Here is a 21,445-nt window from a genome sequence, read left to right as displayed (position 1 = left end):
CAGCAAACCCAATCTCTTTTCTGATATCAAAGGCAGCATAGCTTGCTGGTAAAACTGACAGCTGGCATACCACTTAGACCCAAGGGAAGGTGGAAGAAAAGGAAAGACTATCATGAGTGGCCACTTCACTCCCCAGAAGACAAAGATACTCGCATGACAGATAGATATCCATTTTGTGATATCAGTTGTGAGCTAGCCTGGCGTATGAAGAACCTGGCCACTTAAGCAAGAGTTCAACAAAACTATATTTTGATAGGAATAATATTCATCTGAGAAAATGTGGATGATAGAGCAGATAAATCAGCTCACTTCTAAAGGAAGTTCTATTTATGGAAGATCTTCATAATTATTCTCAGAGATAAGCCTAGTATGCAAAACAGCCCAGCTTTAGTAGCAGGTGATGAAAAGATCTTTTCCCACAAAACCACTGCTACTTAGAATATAAAATACTGACCTAGTGGACTAGTGGCTTGACTTGATATCAAGACGGCTTCAGCTGTTAAGAAAAAAAAAGCCAGTATACATGTACAAGTAGAGGGTGCCCTCTTGTGTTACACATTAACTGTTTCACCAAATGAAAATTGTGAAAATGTACACTTAAAAATGCTGTACTGCAGTGGTCCCCAACCTTTCCGAGGTGGGGGACCGGCAGGGCATCGGGCCACACCCTGATTCCCTCTCCCCGCCCTCCCACAGTAAGAAGCTTCCTGGGCCGCAAGCTTGCGGCCTGGGAAGTTTTTTACTGCGGGGGGGGGCGGGGAGAGGGAGCCGCGGCCCGGCGCCATGGCCTTCGCGGCCCGGTGCCAGGCCGCGGCCCGCAGGTTGGGGACCACTGCTGTACTGTATCTTGCCCTGACCTGGATGATAGGACTAGCCAGATCTTGTCAGACCTCAGAAGCTAAATAGATTAGGCTCTGGTTAATGTTGGGATGGGAGACCACCGAGAAAACCCTGGGCCACTATTCAGATGTGAGCAAACCACCTCTGGATGTCCCTTGCCTAGAAGACCCACAGGACTGTCTAACTTATTTGTTATGAGGGCCAGATCTGACATGCTACTTTGTTGAACTGGGCCATGTATGCCATACAATATAATTCCAGGTACCAGGGATATATGCCTTAGAATAGACAAAGGCAAACCCAATTAACAATATTATCTTAACTATAAGTGGCTCTTATATTTCTGAAAGAGCTATGCAGGCGGCCTTGTCCAGTCCCAGACAGGCACCCTATCCGGGTGGTGTCCAGGTCAGCAGGCCAATCCGGACGCGCATGGCCCCTGGAGCGGCAACCTGCAGTGGCTGCTCCTGCTCACTGAAGCCCTTCCCTGCCACCCGGCCGCACACCATGCCACTGAGGGACCACCCGGTAAGACCACCCGCTGCTGAACACCACCCGCTCCTCTGGGACGTCCCCACTGCCATGCTTCCCCCAACGGCCCTCCGCCATTGGCCCCGTCTGATAGCTCTGCGCTCTCTCCACTCCACGCACTCGCCTATGGGCCCCGTCGCTGTCGTGGTCCACCTCCCCACATGGACACACTTGCCCACATGGCCTGCCAGCTGTCTCAACGCCATGCGGCGGCAGTGCCTCTCAGCTGTGCCCTCGCTGCGTCCAGCCGCTTGGCCCTCGCCACACTGCCCACAACCTTTGATCGTCCTGCCACGGCCTCCCAGATGCAGACCTGTTCCCTGCCCACCTCATGCCCCCACCTTCTGCCTCCAGCCACGCCGCTAGAGCCCACTGCATTTCTGGATGCAATGGGCCTTCCTACTAGTTTTTTACATAAAAAAACAAACAAATGCAATTGATTCCTAGCAGTGAAAACAGTTGATTTACTGGGGAAACCACAGAAGCCCCAATGTATGTATTTAATCATATTCAAGATGGGTTCCTCTTCCAAGGGATAACATAAAAGGGAGTTGTCTTACACTTCCATACTAAGTAGCTACTTTTTGTATACAGATAGAACTCTTAGGGAATGGCTACAACCCATCTCTCATTCATTCTTTCCTCTCTTCCCCAATCCTGCCCCTGAAGATCTCAAGGAGGCACAATGGACTCACTCCTCCACGAACCCAGTGAGGTGGGCCAGGCTGTGACACAGACACACCCCTCACCATATTCACCTAATCACGTCCCCCTCCCTGCAGCAACCTCTTGCCTTTTTCCCCTCACACCAGTTGCTTGCAGGCTGTGTAAGAACCTTCAGCCTTATGTCTGACACCCCTCCCCCAGCTTCCCACCAAGTAGTGCTCTGATGTTTATATGCTTTGGGACTTTGAGATCACAAACAAGGCAAGACAACGAGAAACTAAGGAGAGGGGAAAGATGTGATACTGCATAGTTTATATACTGACTGTCAGCAAAAGGAAACACATGCCTGCTATTTTGTGTGGCAACCAAGTCATTAACTTCACTTTGAAATCCCATCCTAGCTTCCATATAATCTCAGGAACACTTGAACTTTGCCTTCAGGTTGACTGTACTTAGTGTAGCAAGACTTTTAAAAATAATAGTGAATTTACAGTTTGATTAAATTCAGAAGCAGTGGATTTTATTTGTATTTTCTTCTAAAAGAGAAGATTATACACTGTGGAGTCATGTTACATCCCATGTCTTCTGCTCAAGTCTGTGTGATATACAGTGCAACTTTGCTGAAGCCCAGGCACACTGGGATTTTTGTGATATGTAGCTATATAGATAGCACTACTTAAGGGAGACTTGAACATAGACTATGACAATCAGACCAAATAGCAATCAGTTGTCAATACAACCCCCACCCCTCTACATTTCCACATGATTATATCAAAATATTGTATCCAAAATCCTAGCACCTAGTTAATAATCAGCCACAAGTGTCATACCAATTGTGAAAGGAACACACATTACACTGAAAAACAATGATTTAAGATGTATTGTATTAATTTATCTAGAGTAAACATGAGATAGAAAGATGCTTTGCTGATTACAACAAACATACTTAATACTAAAATAGCAATACAGAGATAGGCTTCTTTTTAAATAGCTTATTTTCAACAACTCATCAACTTTAACATGTAAAATGACAAAGGACAACTGATGGTAAAGTTGTATGTGCTGTCTGGGATACGCACAGCATGCCAAAATACAATGATGTCATCTAATTTTAGAAAGTTTTCAATATCATACAATTTTTTAAGCAGTCACCAGAGAGAATCTGGAGGAAGGGCCCTCGGAAGTGGCAATATGGCTCTTGACAAATTGTGAAATTCTTTACTTAGCCTGTTGTGAAGGAGGGACCAATTATCTTCCCAACAAGACAGTTTCAGCTTGTCACACACTGGGTTCTTTCGGCTCTCACTCTGAGCTTGTATTTGGTGCTTGGGGAAGCAGGATCACCATATAGATTGAAAGACTTACTGGTCCTTGCTTAGTAGCATATTCACTACAAAGCAGAGTTCAAGAAATCAAGGAGTTCAGCACGGTTTCGGTCACGCTACAAATCAGAAAGCAAGTTATTAAAACATACACCTTAAAAAATACCATACACTTTTCCTCCCCCCTCCTGCATTGCACCCCTACTGAGGGTTCTGGTTCTACACTAGGGGTTTCCAAAGTGGGCAGTATGCCTCCCCCTTGGGGTAATGGAAGGATCCAGGGGAGTGGTGAGGAATTTGGGGGCAGTAGGGAGGAAAGTAGGTCTGATTCTTCCTGCTGTGGTCACGTTTTCCTAGTGAGAGATGTTGCAATGTGGTTTGCCATTGCCTGCCTATGGGCAGTAGCAACCGTGGACATCCATCGTGGTAGTCTCCCATCTCAGTACTGACCAGGACCTGCTTAGCTTCCCGAAGAAAACAACAGCTTCAGAAAGTGGGCTGGACAGGATCATATTCATGCTGAGATCCTTCCCCTCCTTAGACTCTGTTCTACTCCAGATTTCCAGGAATTTCTGAAACCAGGGTTGGCAATCCTTCTCCAAAACTCTCCATCTTTGGGAGTGTGGAAAAGCCTTCTCCTGCTTGCTTCCAGATATAGGATTTTCCATTATTTCTTTTTCTCTCTTTCCCCATCTGTTCTTCTCCCCAACGGGAATCCAAAGCAGCTTTTACAAATGACTTTTCCAAAGAACTTATATATATTTTTTCCAGTCTAAAATATGGCCACTGCACAACAACCAAAAAAAGAAGTCTTGGCAATATAGCATGCTTTGAAATTGCAGTAGACCCAACACCAGGAAAGAGATGTGTGTTCATATGTGTGTGTGTATTGGGGGGGGGGGCACCAGGGATGTGGCCTGTGAGTCAAGGGGGAGGCAGCCGGAAAAAGTTTGGGAACCAACGTTCTACATCCATGGGTGGAATTTTTAGAATTGATTCTAGAATGGTTTTAATTATGATTTTAATTGTATTGTTGAGCATATGTTGTTCACTACCTGTAGTTCGCACTGGTGGAGAAGGCAGTCTATACATTTAAAGAAATAATGTTTTTAAAAAATAAATAAACCAGCTTGAGGGATTCACAATCTGGTTTGCAGCTTGGTTCTATGTTTAGAGTGCCCTAAGGAAAATAATCTTGACAAGATATTAAAGATGAAGGTATAAAGGTCTGTTTAGCCTGGAGAGGAGACGACTGAGAGGGGATTTGATAACCATCTTCAAATATTTAAAAGGCTGCCATATAGAGCAGTGATCCCCAACCCCCGGTTCAGGGACCGGCACTAGTCCGTAGATCAGTCAGTACTGGGCTGTGGCTCCCCCTTGTCCTCCTCCCCGGCTGCTGCTTCAGGGACTGCCCTGCCACTCTGCTGCTGGCTCACCTTTGGGGCTCTCCAGCAACTGCCATGGCTGGGGCTCCCCCTCGGCGTGGCATTGAGCAGCTGCTGCTGGCAGCGCCCCGCAGCGGGCGGCGGGAAATCAGGCCAGTGGGAAAGCAAGTGGAGCAGGGGCTAAGGTGGCTGCAGCGTCCCTCAACAAAAGACTACCCCTCCCCGGGCCTCAGTAAAATTGTCAAGCGTTGACCAGTCCCCGGTGATAAAAAGGTTGGGGACCACTGATATAGAGGATGGAGCAGAGTTGTTCTCTCTTGCCCCGGAGGAACGGACCAGAACCAATGGGATGAAATGAAATTGATTCAAAAGAAGTTCCATCTAAACATCAGGAAGAAGTTCCTGACAGAGTGGTTTCTCAGTGGAACAGGTTTCCTTGGGAGGTGGTGGGCTCTCCATCTTTGGAGATTTTTAAACAGAGGCTGGATAGCCATCTGACAGAGAGGCTGATTCTGTGAAAGCTTAAGGGGGTGGCAGGTTACAGTGGATGAGCGATAGGGTTGTGAATGTCCTGCATAGTGCAGGAGGTAGGACTAGATGACCCATGAGGGTCCTTCCTACTCTATTATTCTATGATTCTAAACATTCAATGGCTGATATATTATCAATTGGTTTCAAGACTACAGGAGATGATGAATAGCGAACTGGAGTTGTAAGAGATGTGACTGAATTTGAACAGTTAATTATAAAACAGAAAGCGCATTTACTGTAATCATTATAAGGGATTTTACTTCAACTAGAATCAGAAGATAATCGACTAAAAAAATGTATGATTAAGTGGATGCTAAACCTTAAAGATCAGATAGCTGTGCAACAATGGAAATGACTATGGGAAAAAGGTATCAAATTTACAATTATCCAGACTCTAAGAGAAAACTGGTACAAAATGTTTCTCAGATGGCATATAACTACAAATGACAATAAGAAAGCACATAAAAACTACAAAGAAAAATGCTGGAAAAATGCTATGTCAAGACATAGATGGAACTTTCATATGCAGTGGACTTGGGGGGGAAAAAAGCAAAATGTTATTGGAAAGAAATGTACCAAAAATGCAGAACATATTAAATTTTAAATTCTTAGTGGAAGCCAAGAGCATGCTATTAGATGTTTTACCTAACAAATTATCAAATACACAGTGATAGCGGTTCGAACTATTTAAACAGTAAAATAGCAACTAGACGCCTGTCGACATACTAAATATGCAATATTTACAGTATTGGGGAAATTAACAACCTATTTGAAAAACAGATTTATTACAAAATCTGAGAAGAGATGGTGTATTATGCTAGGAGATAAACTTAAAGTGAGAGAATATCACATATAAATATATGGTAATGAAATAGAAGTAGAATTAAAATCTGTTTCAAATGTAATATTTCAAATACAAATGGGTTCTTGATATGAGATACTACTTATATATTAAAGATTTTAATTAATATGTAAAGTAGTGTTATTCTGGATATGTAGTAATGATGAAACTATTATTATAGTCAAAATAGATTGGTGATGAAGTTTGAAACTTGAAACTTAAAACTTAAATTGATGAACACAATTGTACTCCCAAGATAAATTAAAATTATAATGAAGAGGATGAAAGGGAAAATATTCTCTTTCCTATACATGTTGCACTACATGACTATCTTCAGCAAATGCAATTATATTATATAGACCTTTTTTCCTTTTCCTTTTTTATCGGTAACACTTCCCATATTCCTAAATTCAATTAAAAAATAGATACCAATTTTGGTTAGTAGCAAAAAGCTTTTGGAAACATTACCTCTTTATCCTTTTTACTCTTCTTTATTTTCATCTTAATTTTCTTTCCTGTGATCATACTGTAATTTTGATTCTTCTTTTTATCTTTTAAGTACTAGAACAATAATAAAATGAGTGTGCATCATTGTCATCTGAACATCTGATTTGGACATATAAATAAAACAGTAAGAAGGTGCTGGGAGGAGTTGGCACTCATCGCTGACCAATCAGCTGCCCCACCCCTGATTGGCCACCCATCAACGAACAGCCAATCAGGAACGGTGTCCTGCCCCTGGCTGCAACCCCATCCAGCTTCTACCATATGGAAGAAGTGCCCATGGCAGCATCACAGAGAGATCTGTGGAATTGAACCCTGCTGATTTTATGGGTACATAGACAAAAAAGTGGGCAGCAGTGGGGTCTTAGCAATCACCATTCTTAGTTCACAATTGGGTGCTTGACTGCTTAGTTTCAGTTCTGCGGAACCAAGAGCAGTTCAATGGGCTCCTATCAAAAACTCTAACAAATTCAGTATTTTCTAAAATGTGACAGTAGTTTTAGAGCATTCCAAACACAAAGCAGAAATAGAATATTCCTGCCCAGTGACATCAGCCATTTAATTTTTCTTGTTTCTGAAATTTGATTTGAGAGACGAAGCTATCATAATGTTTTCATAGAATAGTTAAAAATCTTCCCTCTATATTTGCCAGACTGTTTCCATAGAAACAGTACTTCTATTGCTAACTTAAATCAGCTTAATTTTTGTTTTTTTGTACTTTTTGATTCAGCTATATTCATTGTATATTAACCCATGCTGGTATCTTCTAGACAGTAACAACCCAATCTTAAGATGTGTTTGAAAATGTAACGGTCAGTGTCACAATCCCCTTGGTTTTAGACTGAAGCAACTCTGCATAAGCTTGCAGTGTTAGACAAATTAGTGGAGGGAAGGTCTATCAACAGCTGTTAGTCACAATGGCTAAATGGTACCTTTATGTTCAGAGACAATAATCTTGTGAATAGCAGTGCTGGGTGGCAACAGGGAGAGGTTTTGACCTCTGTGGCCTGCTTGCAAGCCTTCTGGGAACATCTGATTGGCTGGGGTGTGCGTGGAAACAGGATGCTGGACTAGATGTAGCACTAGCATAATTCATCACAGTTGCTCCTATGTTCTTGGGGGGGAGGGGGTCTATGTAAAAGTAGGATATTAAAGTTAATATGTGTTGTTGTTGTTAGTTGCAAAGTCATGTCCGACCCATCGCAACCCCATGGACAATGATCCTCCAGGCCTTCCTATCCTCTATTGTTCCCCGGAGTCCATTTAAGTTTGCACCAACTGCTTCAGTGACTCCATCCAGCCACCTCAATCTCTGTCGTCCCCTTCTTCTTTTGCTCTCAATTGCTCCCAGCATTAGGCTCTTCTCCAGGGAGTCCTTCCTTCTCATCAGGTGGCCAAAGTATTTGAGTTTGAGTATGTGTATATATAGTAAAAAGAAAATAGTGAGCAGCCAAAGCAGAATAGTCAACAATTTAGTAATGCTGATGAGTTTTAATAACCAGACCCCATAAAATGGGTTTAATACCATAAAATAGTGTCATTAAAAACAAATTCTATGGCATAGAACTATAATTCATTTCAACATGCTAAAAAAAAATCAAGGACCCCTATGAGTACTTTGGCACCAGTTGTAGACATGTGATGTTCTGGAGTTTTATACTGGAAAGACTCGCAAATTCTTGCAACCTTCAATCCCATAAAACACTCAAGAGTTTTCAGTGTCAGTGACTACACCAGCAACTACCATTATCATCATTCTGAAAATACAAATTGATTCTGTAAGGAAGTTACTCTCTCCAGAAGTTCACTCTGTGTGGTTACATAATCACATAATGTACAGTGTGATATCCTCCCCATTAAGTGAGAATTCACTCATAGCTTCTGAAAAAGTGGAATCTAGTCCACCAAAGTTTATGATGGAATTAGTTTTTAACAGGCCACAAGACTCCTGTTGTATGTGTGTGTGTGTGTGTGTGTGTGTGTGTGTGTGTGTGTGTGTGTGTGTGGTTTTTGAGTAAATAAAGGCATCCTCACCTTTTTGGCCCCATATGTATTACCTTACAAGGACTAGTCTAGTTTTGTGTAGGAAGAGGATTGAAAGCATCATTACTCATTCCAACTCGGACCCACCTTAGATAGTTGTACTGGTCCTGACTTTTCTTTTTTCTTCTTCTTTTCCTTCTTTTTCTTCAACTTATCTTTTTTTCTCTTCTAAAATATATATTTATTTAAAGAAATATAAAATCTCAGTAACATTTTCTTACATAAAGGTAAAGGTATCCCCTGTGCAAGCACCGGGTCATGTCTGACCCTTGGGGTGACGCCCTCTAGCGTTTTCATGGCAGACTCAATACGGGGTGGTTTGCCAGTGCCTTCCCCAGTCATCACCATTTACCCCCCAGCAAGCTGGGTACTCATTTTACCAACCTCGGAAGGATGGAAGGCTGAGTCAACCTTGAGCCGGCTGCTGGGATTGAACTCCCAGCCTCATGGGCAGAGCTTTCAGACGGCTGCCTTACCACTCTGCGCCACAAGAGGCTCTATATTTTCTTACATATTTATTTATTTATTTATTTATTATATTTATATACCGCCCTCCCCGGGGGCTCAGGGCGGTTTACATAATAACATAAGAACAATACATGGAGCAATATCCTTCCTTTCCATATTAAATACTCCAGGCAGCTTAGGAATCATTTTTAAAGGCACAGAAAAACAATATAAGCAAATAACCCAAGAAAAGGCTTTTTGGAATAAGTTTTCAACTAACGATAGAAGAACTTTAAAGGAAGGATCCTTTTGTAGCAAGGGGGAGAAACTGTTCTACAAAGCAGGGGGAGCTGCTGAGAAAATCCTCACGTGGGTTCCCATCTTCTGGATTTCCCCAACCAGGTTCCTAAGGTCAAGGTACCTGGTTGATCTAATAGCTTTGATCAAAGGAATGATGGTATCCGATGCAGAGAGCTCTGATGCTTAAAAGCTTATATCTTGTTGGGTTTTTAAGGTGCTCCTGGAATTTAATCTTGCTCTTCTATTTCAGATCAACACAGGAACCCATCTGAAACACTTGTACTTTTTATCAGGCCCAGAACCACACTTGCTGCCAGTGTAATTGGCACAAGATGGAAGTGAGGAACTAACTGTGACCAGAACCTGTAAAAATCCCAGCTACAATACTTTTGCATTCTCAATTAGAATCTTAATTTTTTTTTAGATAACACAATTGAACCCTTATTATAGGAAAGTGTACCTGACTGTGGCAGCAAACTATCTAGAATGAGGCCTCTTACTGTCATTACCGTTGGGCACAAACAATAATCATTAGTAAAAATATCTTTTGGCACAACTTTTCCATTTTATAATTTCTGATAAATTAATAATTTGTTCTTTGTTTTTTTTCTTCTTTCTCCTTCAGAAAAAATTCATCTTGCTTAATTTATAAGAAATTATTGTTGTACTGTAATGTCAGGAGCCAGTCTGTAATATCATTTGTTTGAAGGCCAATATGTCAAAACACATATGGTTAAGGTCAATAATGGTCATTTTTGGTTGTTACTGTAAAATGTGATTCTTAATTGAGGCTATCATGAGGGCCAATATCTGTTTTTAATCTACTTTATTGTTTTTAATTTAACTATTACATTCAGATCTTCTTAACCTTTAGTTTCTTAACTGAATAAAAAATGAGTCATTCAGTTCCAGCTCAAGTCATCAGCATATTAACAGTTCTCACATGACACTATAGCTCATATCAGTCATGAGAACAATTTTGAAGAAAGAGAGAGAGAGAGAAAATATCCCATGTGATGTTGTCATATGTCTACAACCAGAGTGAAATTGCTAAGAGGAAGCTGATCAGGACACCACTGTAACTGTCTTGCTTGAGTGCATCTCATATTGTGCCTGAATCCTTGAATAAAGAGATTAACCCTACCAGATAAACACACAACAGCCTTTCATTTACAAACAATACAGTTTGTATGCATGGATTATCACTTGATTCCTATATTAAAGTTAGTTTTACCTTTTTGTTATGTTTTTCCTTTTTTCTCTTCTTTGATTTAGATTTTGGAGAATCTAAATATAAAGTTTTGTGAGAAAACAGTACATCAGAGGGGCCAAAATAAGAATTTACAAAGGCTATGATTCACAGTAATATTCAAACAAGATCCATGTTAGTCTTTTACAACAAATACACACACCTGTGTGTCTCAAATGCTAACAAATTTTGAATGGACCTGAATTCATTTACAGCTGTGTAAACAGTCATTATGCTTCCCTTGTATATATTTGAGCTCCACAAAGAAGTTCCACAGTTTAACCATTTTTTTCTCCTTTTATACTATGTCCTTTTATACTATATCTGCCAACTGGCAATAAACTTCAGGCACTTAGTCCTCATGCAGCCTTTGTATGGTAGTGTTGGTGAACGTACATCCCCGCCCCCTAATACAAAGCCATAATGTAATGTTTGTAGCAAACATTCAGTGCCCAATTCTCACAATCTTTCTGCTTCTTTTTAAAGGAAGAACAATTCTGTAAACCAGATCATTACATGGGACTCTATGCGAGTGCTCATGTTGCACTATGTGCATGATGGGGGTAGAGGGGAGGTTGGGCTGCACACTAGATACCTTGTCACTTGGGTTAAGAGCCAGGTCCAGACACAAATCTCTCTGGAGAACCATAAAAACCAATACAGCCCTTCTATAATTTACAGGAATGATTATTATATGATTAGGTATAATATATCAGGAAGATGGAACTTCCAGCTTGATACAAAAGGCAGCTGTGATAATGAGATACTCATGAACAAAAAAATTCCAGTCCATGGCATATATATTTAGGTACAAACAAATAATCAATTAACTTCAGAACCAGGACAAAGAACTTTACCCCAGTTTAGCTGTTCCTTAAGCATGCAAGAATTCTATGCAATCACTGAAAATCTTGCACAACATAAAGCTCCAAGGTTCGTTTCAACATCAGGCCAGCTCCATCAAGGCAGCTGTACTGTGCATGTGGAACATCTTGAAACACCAAACAGGACAAGTGCATAACTTCCTAGCAATCTATGAAACTATTTATACTTTGTTTAGCAATAGTCTGTATTTGCTGAATGACTGATGTATCTGCTGAAACACTTATAAAAAAGATTAGCTCAAGTACAGCAAAATCATACCTCTACTACTAGAACTGCTTCTACTATGTGAAGCAGAGGATCTTGAAGAACTTGAAGAGGAAGATGTAGATGAACTGGACGATGTGGTGGAGGAAATGGATGAAGACCTACTTCTGCTGCGTTTCCGTTTCCTTTTCTCTCTCTCTTGAAGCATGAAAAAGGGATGAAGAATTAGGATTTTGGTTATGCTTTTAGTTTCAGATCTTTAAAAATATTTTATTGCCATTTTATGCTTGTTAACTGCTTCAGAGAACATAATTAATAAAAGTCAAATTAATAAATACTAAATAATTTCAGTAGTTTCTTCTTTGGTTCTCTGATGCTGAAACAATTCAAATAATGAAAAAAGTTAATGTGACAAACCATGGAAACTAACATTTCAATGGCCAGAGAATCAGACCACCCAGAATCAGATCACTTCCAACATAAATTGTTGCTCCAAATGTTCTCAAAAATATTCAAGAGGACTCCACTGGAATGTGCATTTGAAAGAGATCCAAGCTCTGATGGAACTGGTACAGTTCCACATGGCTTGTAAGACAGAGCTCATCTGCTAAACTTTTGGTTGGGGGCAGTGATCAAATAACATCTAACATCACCCTTTAAAGACTCCCATGTTTCCATCAACCTGGCAACAGACCTATTCAAAGGAATGGCACTAGAAACACTAGCTGAAATTGAGATGCTGTTAGTTAAAACGTTTTCAAATGGTTTGATTTGATGTTATACACTGCCCTGACCTGATATACTGGGTGGGCGGTATATACATGAAATAAGTTAACAAACAAAAAATTAGAAGTATCTGGAAGATGTGTTCACCAACACACATCACTTACAAAATGAACGTAAGAATGAGTCTGAGCTGAAACTAGAGCCATGATGCAGAACCATAAAACTGCAGTTTGCAATCCAGAACCTACTGATCACAAACTCATTGATTAATCTTACCTCTGACTTTTGTTTTCTCTTGTGAGGTAGCACATAGCGTTCCACATTTCTCTTCATGCCTGTCATCCATATCTACTAAACCCACAGAGATCATAAAAAACATTTTTGTGAGCAATACTGACAAGTTATATATGTCAGAAGCTATATATGTTTTTGTTTCTACAGGATGATTTCAGATGCCATTTCTATAGCAGTAAATATATCACTCTAACAAGTCAATCCACACAGCTCAGAGCCCACTCCAGTCCTTTGACTTAGCTTTTATCTGTGTGCAATTCGGCTAAGCAATAGACAGGGGATACATGTTATCATTGCCCTTTAAGAACTACAAGTTTGTCCACTGAACCCTGAAACGCTCCACTACATAAATACAAACTAAAAACCATAGTAGTCACTGCAAATTTGCATTGCCTTTGAAATCTATAAATCCCTAGTTTTACCTCATGCGACAGTTGAAAGTCTTCTCAATAATGCCATGCAAGTTGCACTACATTAAGAATTTATACTGCATGTTTTGCCATCTCCACAACGAGGCTCAAGTGGGGGGCGACGGCTGTTGCAGTTATTTCGGATTTGAGTGGGGGGGTTTTGTGCGAGACTCCCGGCTGCACATCACATCCCTATTTAACGGACAGCCACCTCGTTTGTGGCCCACATCAGGCTACTAAAACTCCCCTTTGGCACAAAAATAAACGACATCATGCAAGCCCACCCCCTCCCGCGCCGCCCTTTCCCTGGTATGCGAGCCTAAAGCACCTCTCTCAGCCTCTCCTACGTCGGGACTCTGCTCGCCTGATTCCGCCCAAAAGGCGACGTATTATTGCTACTACTATTATTTCTACAGCGCCCGAAGAAGCAAGGGTTGTACAGACATGCGCGGAGGGACATGGACTTGCGCGGCAAGGCGGGGGGACCGGCGGAGGCGGCCCCGGCCTCCCCCGGCACAGCGCTTGGCGGCCGCGGCGGAGACCAACAAGAGGCAGGCAGCTGCCGTGGCGCTCCGGGAACCCGGAACCACAACGCCGAGCGCCGTCGCTTGCCGGGACAGGCCCGGAGCCGACATCCGGGAAATGGCGGGCGGGGAAAGGGCTCGACAGGATGGGCGCCGCCCACATCCGGGCTCCCTCCGGCGTGCCCTGGAGGCCGAGCGAGGGGCGCTCTCGTCCCAGGAAGCCGCGCTGGGTGGGCCGGTCGCCTCCTGCCCGAGGGGGAAGGGGAACCGCCGAAGCGCCGCTCCAAGGCCTTTTCTCTTTCCCTGCGGAGATTATTAGTGTTCGCAAGGCGTTGCGTGAACTTTTGCCCTCGAGTGTTGTTGGTATTCATAATGAATGCCGTTTGAGTTTCACCGTGCTTTATTTTTATTAGACAAAAATATGTCCTTTCAGCCATGCACGCAAATCGTTCCCCGCCTCCCCCCCCCCAGACTCTTCTGTTTATTGGAAGATAGTAACGTACAGTGGTGACTTGCTTTGCTTGAACTTCTAGCCTCATTTTGTAAACGTCTTCCCCCGCTTTTTAAATTTATAAGAATAATATACGAATTTTATTTTTTATAACCCATCCTTCCTTGTGACTCAAGGTGGTTAAACAATACAATGGATATACAAGTTTAAGAAGAAGAAGAAGAAGAGTTGGTTCTTATATGCCGCTTTTCCCTACCCGAAGGAGGCTCAGAGCGGCTTACAGTCACCTTCCCTTTCCTCTCCCCACAACAGACACCCTGTGAGGTGGGTGAGGCTGAGAGAGCCCTGATATCACTGCTCGGTCAGAACAGCTTTATCAGTGCCGTGGCGAGCCCAAGGTCACCCAGCTGGTTGCATGTGGGGGAGCGCAGAATCGAACCTGGCATGCCACATTAGAAGTCCACACTCCTAACCACTACACCAAACTGGCTCTCACCAAACAGTCGTATGTATATATTTATTATGTTTTACAAACTTTTAAGAGCTGCTTATCTACAATTTAAAATATATATCCTGAGGGTATCACTGCTGAAAAGATTTTCATTTTGGTGGATGGGTTTTCTAATAGCCTTTGCAGGTAGGGCTCATTTATGTATTTCAGCCCTGACCTGCATGGCCTGTTGTCAGCCATTCAGTCGTGTCTGACTCTTGGTGATCCCATGGTACAGCTGTCACCATGATCCACGATCCTGCACTGCCTCCCATAGCCATGTAATGTTCTGGCCGGTGTCCATTCTGATCACGTACAACTATCGTGCCCTCTGTTGGCCTGGTTTCCTTCTTCCACTGACCAATCCTAGCATAATTGCTTTCTCCATTGAGCTGAATCACATGATATGGCCAAAGTAAGTGAGCTGGAGTTTCGTGATTTTGCCTATATCAGATTTTATGCGCTGTAGTATTTCCTTATTTGTGACTTCTGCTGTCCATGGAACCCACAGAAGCCTTCCCCAACAACAGAGTTCAAATGAATGGATTCTTCTCTTGTCCGATTGTCCAACTTTCACAGCCATAAGTGGTTATTGGAAACATGATATATCTAACTTAATATACATTTGGTAGTCAGGCTTATGTCCTTGCTTTTCCATGTTCAGTTCAAACACGTCCAGAGCAATTCGACGTTTTATTTCTATACTGCAATCAACATCAATTTGTGATCCAAGAAAAATGAACACATTGACTCTTTTCACCATCAGTTGTTATTGTGACATGTCTGTTTTTTTGCAGTGGATATTATTTTTCTCTTTTTAGTGTTTAAGAAAAGGCAAAGTTTCTTACTTGCTTCATTGACCTTTGTAATCGGCCTTCCTTAGTTTCTGACAGGAGGGTAGTGTCATCAGCATAACGAAGATTATGAACCCCCGGGGAGGGCGGTATATAAATATAATAATAATAAATTCCTTCTTATATTATTTATATTCCTGGAATCTTAATTCCAATGTTTGATTATTTGAGTTCAGTGTCTTTAATAATGATCTCAGCATACTAGTTAAAAAGGAAGGGGGGAAAATACAACCTTGGCACACTCATTTCTCTATTTTGAACCAGTCAGTGTCAACAAATGGCGTATGTACAATGGCTTCTTGGTTTGCATAGAGCGACTGCATCAGTTTGATCAAACGCACTGGATCAAACATTTGAGAACTGTACTATAGGATTTTCTTGGCAATTTTTTTACAAGGTAGGTTGCTAGGTCTTTCCCTAACCCTCCCCATTTATCTGGGTTTGGGACCGACATGCTCAGGTGTACATGGTTGGGTTCTGGATGGCCCAAATTAGCCCAATGTGTTCAGATCTCTGAAGCTAAGAAGGGTTTGCCCTGGTTGGCACTTGAAAAGGAAACCACCAATGAAGTCGGTTGTTTATGCGGGCCAAGATCGGGAGCTTGGATCCTAGTGCTAACATCAGGGAAGCATAATTACTATTGGCTAGCTTGCAAGATCCAGCCAGCTATTGGTTGTTGTAATTAAGCATGGAGGGCTCTGCTTATGGCCAATCACAGGCTTTGGCAGGAATCTGAACTGTATATAAGTTCAGGTGGTGGTCTGTTTTAGTTTAGTTGTGTGCAATCAATAAAATGCTGATGTTTTGGCACATGAGCGACTCCACACCTATTCAATAAAGTCCATAGCTGCTACACAGTCAGGCAATGACAAGCCACCTCTGACTGTCTCGTGCCTTGAACTCTAGGATTGCCATAAGTAGCTGAGATTTGACGGCACTGTCTACCACACGTTTGTCAATCTTCATGGAAATGAAGGCATGGGCTTTGGCTTGGGCAAGGTTATTCAACAATTCATTAGTCATCAAAAATATGTTGCTTTGTCTGCCACAGATTAACTATTGGGAATTTGTTGAGAAATATTCTTTTTCTGTAGCAAATCCCCACATTAAAAAAAAATCAGCATATGCAAATTCCATTTATGAAGTCTACTTGTACAGCTCATTCATCTTCAACAGTTTGTTCTTTGTACAGCAGCACAGGTGGTATCACTGGTAGAGGAATGTATAGTAGAGGAATGTATACCTACACAGAAAATGTCCATGGTAGCAGTGGTTCCCAAATTTTGGATGAGAACTCTCTTGCAGGTGGGTCTCAAGCTACAAAGGAGGAAAAAAATAAGCGCAGGAGAGAAGACTCAGTTTTGAATGGTTTTTGCCTCAGCATAATGTGTAAAATGGCCATGCATTACAACCCAATGCTCATTCTGTCTGAAGTAACATGGCAAAAAAAAAAATGCTCAATATTAACGAAGGTTTTTCTGTGATTTATTTTGGGGAAGGGGAAGGTTTGCAAGTGAGTCCCCCAAATTACAATAGGTGTAGAAATGGGACCTATTTCAGAAAGCAGAGATCAGAAGTCTGTTATCCATCTGATCCCTCTGACACAGCCCCTATTTCCTGTCAATTACTTGATCATTTTTCTTAATAATCAGGATATGATTCTTTAATTCCTTCCTCATTGGGTTACCTCAACTGGCCACTGTTCTCTCCTTCCTTCCTTCTTGCAACTTATGTACAGCAAAAAGAGAGCCTTAATGTTATTAATATGGGGTAAGGTTGCCAGCTCTGGGTTGGGAAATACATAGACAGTTTTGGGGTGAAGCTGAGAGCGGGTGGGATTTGGGGCCAGTAAAGACCTCAAAGGGTACAGTGGAGTCCACCCTCCAAAGCAGCCATTTTCTCCAGGGTCACTAATCTGTCGCCTGAAGATGAGCTGTAATATTGGGGGGTCACAGCCCTAATGGGGAGAGGTGCACAAAGTATAGACTGGTTTCTGTGCTGTGAACCTATCTGGCCACTGAGGTCACCTGTTGTCACCCTTCAATATGTTGTCATTTCACCAAGCTGTTCTTCTATGTGCCTACTAATTCTATAAGAATTCAACTAACTCACCTGCTAACAGTGCTCCATTAACTGGTCTGTACTTTTCCAGTTCTCCTCTGGAACCTTTTTTGAAGATGGGGGTTACATTAGTTACTTTTCAGTCCTTGAGAACAGAGGCCGATTTTAGTGACAAACTGCTCATCTTCATTAGGAGATCCACAAGTTTCCATTGGAGTTCTTTCAGAACTCTTGGATATATGGCACCTGGCCCTGGTGATTTGTTGGTTTTAATTTGTCCATCAGTCATAGGGGCTCTTCTCATCACCTCAATCTGGCTCAGGTCTTAAAACAGCCCTTCTGAAATTGGCATATGAGTGGGCAATCTTATCTTCCACAGTGAAGAGCCATTTTCTTATCATTTGGTAAATATTTTAAGCCCTTGGTAATCCAAGGGCCCTGCTGTCTGGTTTTCTGCGTCTAATGTATTTGAAGAATTGTTGTTTTTTTTTTGCAGTATGCTCTGTATAGTCCTTTTTCGCCTGTCTCATCACTGACTTGCATTTTATTTAAGAGAGTTCAATAATTCAAGTTTAGCAATGCTTTGAGTAATTGCAAACTCTGTATTGCTTTTAATATTCTTTGTCAAAAATGTAAACTGACTGATAGCAAAATGGCTAAAAACTATAGCAATAAATACATTAAAAACTGTTTAAAGGTCATTGTACAAACTGGTGTACACTAGAATAGCAATCCCCAACCTGTGGGCCACGGACCACCAGTGGTCCTTCGACTAATTGGAGGTGGGCCCTGAAGGACGCCTTCTCCCCCCCCGCCCTTTACAACATTGTCTCCCATCACTCCCAGATGGGACTATCTCGTTGCAGAGAAACAAGCTCAGGGTTCCCATTGATTTGTCATTGTCATGAGTTAAAATTTCCATGAAAATAAAATGTTCCTTATGTTCATTGTTGTGGCGTGTCTGTATCTTATTTTGAAGGGATGTTTAAACATTACCATAGCGATCAGAGAGCGTTAGGGCCGTGGTTGAGAGTAGAGGAGTAAACTACCCCCCCCCACCGGGCCTCAGTAAAATTGTCAAGCGTTGAGTGGTCCCTGGTGATAAAAAGGTTGGGGACCACTGCACTAGAAGACACGGGGACTATGAGTTTGGTGGAGCTATGAGCAACATTCCACTGTCTATATTGCAGATACAAACAATTTTCATCTTATAACCAAGTAAATTCAAGTTCGAAGTAGCTAAGTAGATTTTAAAATAAAATGTGGTCATCTTTACAAACATGAGGTTGATTCTTTAGAAACCTGGCAGTGGTATAAAAGTTATAACATTGGCACACTTCAATCTAAAGCCTCTGCTTGTCACTTTTAGTTGTTTGAAATCATTGGGAATGGGCAACTGCACTTCCTATTTCGATGCTTCAATGGCTTCCTTGACCACTACTCTCCCCTAGGTCTTGTGGAATTTGCTACTACAGTCAGCAAAAGAGGATGGAAGTAAGCACTGTTGAAGGACTAAGACAGGAAATGACACACGGCATACACTCTTCCTTGTTCCTAACTCTCAGAGTAGTAGTCTTTGGATTGGGGCCTTTCATCCCTAAAAAATCACTTTTTAAATTTAACATGCCTCAACACACTATTTATTTACTCTTTTAAAAAAATCATTGCAGATGGCAGTTTGTCTATGGGGGGGGGGGAGATCATGCTTTCCAAGTGATTCAAAAATATATCACAGAACATGATTAAATAACAGTCTTCTGTGCTAAAAACAATCCAGTGCATGGTGGATGAAGGAAATGTCACAGTACATTATTAAGCAATATAAATTACCATAAGTCCTTTACAGGATTTCAGGTGTTTATTTTTACAGTTCCCGATTCTTCCCCAACTACAACCCTCCCTCCCCTCTTTCTTCATCTTTTGTATTAGATGTAATGTCTGTGGATTTCTCCTGAAAAAATCCATGCAGATAAGTAATTCCCTGTGTGCACAGAACTGAAACTCTTTTGTAGGCAAACATTGCAAGTAACTTCGTTCTCATGAGAAAAATGTAATAGGTGGTAACATGCTTCTCTGAGTTGACTGCTGGACTTCATCTGTGAATAGTTGAATCCATCTGATCTTATGTCCTGGAACTCAAACAGACAAAGGCAACTGGAAGAACTCATCCTGATCTACAGAGCAGGAAGGCTAGTAAGGAGAGTGTAAGACCCAGGCCCACAGCAGGTTCTAAAGCTTTGGAAGTGTGTGATACAGGAACTAAAACAGATCTACACAAGCTTATCACTAAAACTGTTGACCAAACGAGGGAATAACTATGGCTTAGAAAATGTTAATTCTAAAGCATTTCCAGAGTGTTCTACATAGGACTAAGCCTGAAACAGCTTCTCAAAAGCTGGTCTGCTTATACTGTGCAATAGTAAAATCAAACAGGCTAATACACTTGCAAATCAATAAGCTGATCAATAATTGCCTCCCTCTGGGAGAAGAAATATACACACATTCCACAGACAAAAGATCAGCTGTGGAAGGTAAATTCTATAATATTCAACTTCATGTCCATCCCACACTCAGCTTTAAAAGAGCAATCTAAAAGTTTGCACAATCTGACTATGTGATACACAGATATAGAAACATAATGTTACAATCTCAAGAAGCTGATTCCAGCTATTGATTTATCCTGGTCCAATTGTTTTATTCGAAAGATTTTATTTGAAAGATTTTGAGACTGCATGTTTTGTTAGCGGTTCTTCCATTTGACTCTCTGCAGTCTTATGCAAATATACTTGTGAGCTCTAAATCTGGGACTTTGTTTGCATAAAATGCATAGGATTAGGCTGTGGGGATTATCAGTGTGTGTTAACCATTAGAATGCTTTCATTTTCATTAGCCTTGTGAAATGCATAAATTTCCCCTAGTAAATCAACAGCTTGGGCAATACATATGATGCCAGTTGAACTCGGGGACCTGCCTCTGAGGTCCAGAAGATTGCACTCTGGAGTTTCTTCTAAAAATGTGGCTCCTGAGTGAACCAGTCAATTTTCAAACATGTTAAATGTTCTCATAACATTTAGAGCTTTGCTACATCCTTAAAATTCATCACCTTAACAAGTTAATGCAGTTTTGAATAACTACAAAAAGTAGTGACTGAGCTACCAAAATGTAATAATTGGTCAGCAGGGTGAGTATAGCTTTTCTCTGTTGACTGAAACCATCCAGTGAACACCAAGTTACACTCTTCAATTTTCAATTGGATCTTTTGAGTTACAACTCATAATTCCTCAAGGTCACTTAAATCCACCACTACTTTTAGGAAAAAGGTATCATCCTTGATGTAAGCATTCTTTGCATTTTCTAGCACACTGTGTGCTACAAACCGTGGGCACCCAGAGGCAATGTTCATCTCTCCTTCAGGCCTTTTGAAGCTATTACTGTTGGGGATAGCCTTAAAGGTTTCAACAATGTGATTTTTCTTCCCACTTTGGTCCAAAAGCATAAGCGTAACTTTTTGCTTGAAAGGCCAGGGTAACAGCGAGTCAAACTCCCCTCTCATCACGACAAAATACAGAGAAACATGTGTTTCTTTTCCTGAACCATCACCATTCAGATAAGCTCTGGCACATAATCGGTACCCACAGCGGCTGGTGTAAAAAGGCTGACTGAATACAGAGACAGTGTGGCCTTCCACAGCCTCTTTTTTCTTCATCTTGTAGTCCACAATTTTCCAAATCAGTTTCCCATTGTAACTCGTCCCTTCCAAAAGCTTAAACCGTTCATCATTTTTGTTAAGTTGTGCCTTATGCATTCCCAGATGCATCTCATGTTGGCTGGACAAGTTTTCCAGGAAAACTGGAAGAAAAAGACACAACAAATCAAATGGGAAG

The 21,445-nt window shown here is 41.5% G+C and overlaps 2 protein-coding genes across 5 annotated transcripts in view; both read right to left on the bottom strand.

Annotated features, from left to right (window-relative positions):
• Positions 1-2,899: 2,899 nt before the first annotated feature.
• LOC143823419 (uncharacterized) lies at positions 2,900-14,142 on the bottom strand. Its single transcript, XM_077309786.1, has 7 exons — positions 13,626-14,142; positions 12,754-12,828; positions 11,806-11,949; positions 10,648-10,700; positions 8,754-8,834; positions 6,588-6,680; positions 2,900-3,478 (listed from the first exon to the last, which is right to left on the bottom strand). Exons 1-7 carry the CDS (start codon positions 14,140-14,142, stop codon positions 3,428-3,430), a joined length of 1,014 nt encoding a protein of 337 aa, XP_077165901.1. The 3' UTR covers positions 2,900-3,427.
• Positions 14,143-18,192: 4,050 nt separating this feature from the next.
• TRAF5 (TNF receptor associated factor 5) overlaps positions 18,193-21,445 on the bottom strand; it is a 42,304-nt gene continuing 39,051 nt past the window's right edge. For 2 of the 4 annotated variants that reach the window (XM_077338457.1, XM_077338464.1), the window contains exon 12: positions 18,193-21,410. In XM_077338457.1, the coding sequence (XP_077194572.1) occupies positions 20,833-21,410 (578 nt within the window). In that variant the 3' untranslated portion in view covers positions 18,193-20,832. The remainder of the gene's footprint in view (positions 21,411-21,445) is intronic. The other 2 variants (XM_077338449.1, XM_077338475.1) reach the window with 1 other exon arrangement.

Source organism: Paroedura picta, chromosome 1, assembly GCF_049243985.1.
Source record: "Paroedura picta isolate Pp20150507F chromosome 1, Ppicta_v3.0, whole genome shotgun sequence".
In the NCBI taxonomy this organism is placed as follows: domain Eukaryota; kingdom Metazoa; phylum Chordata; class Lepidosauria; order Squamata; family Gekkonidae; genus Paroedura; species Paroedura picta.
This window is presented reverse-complemented; position numbering and strand designations above follow the sequence as displayed.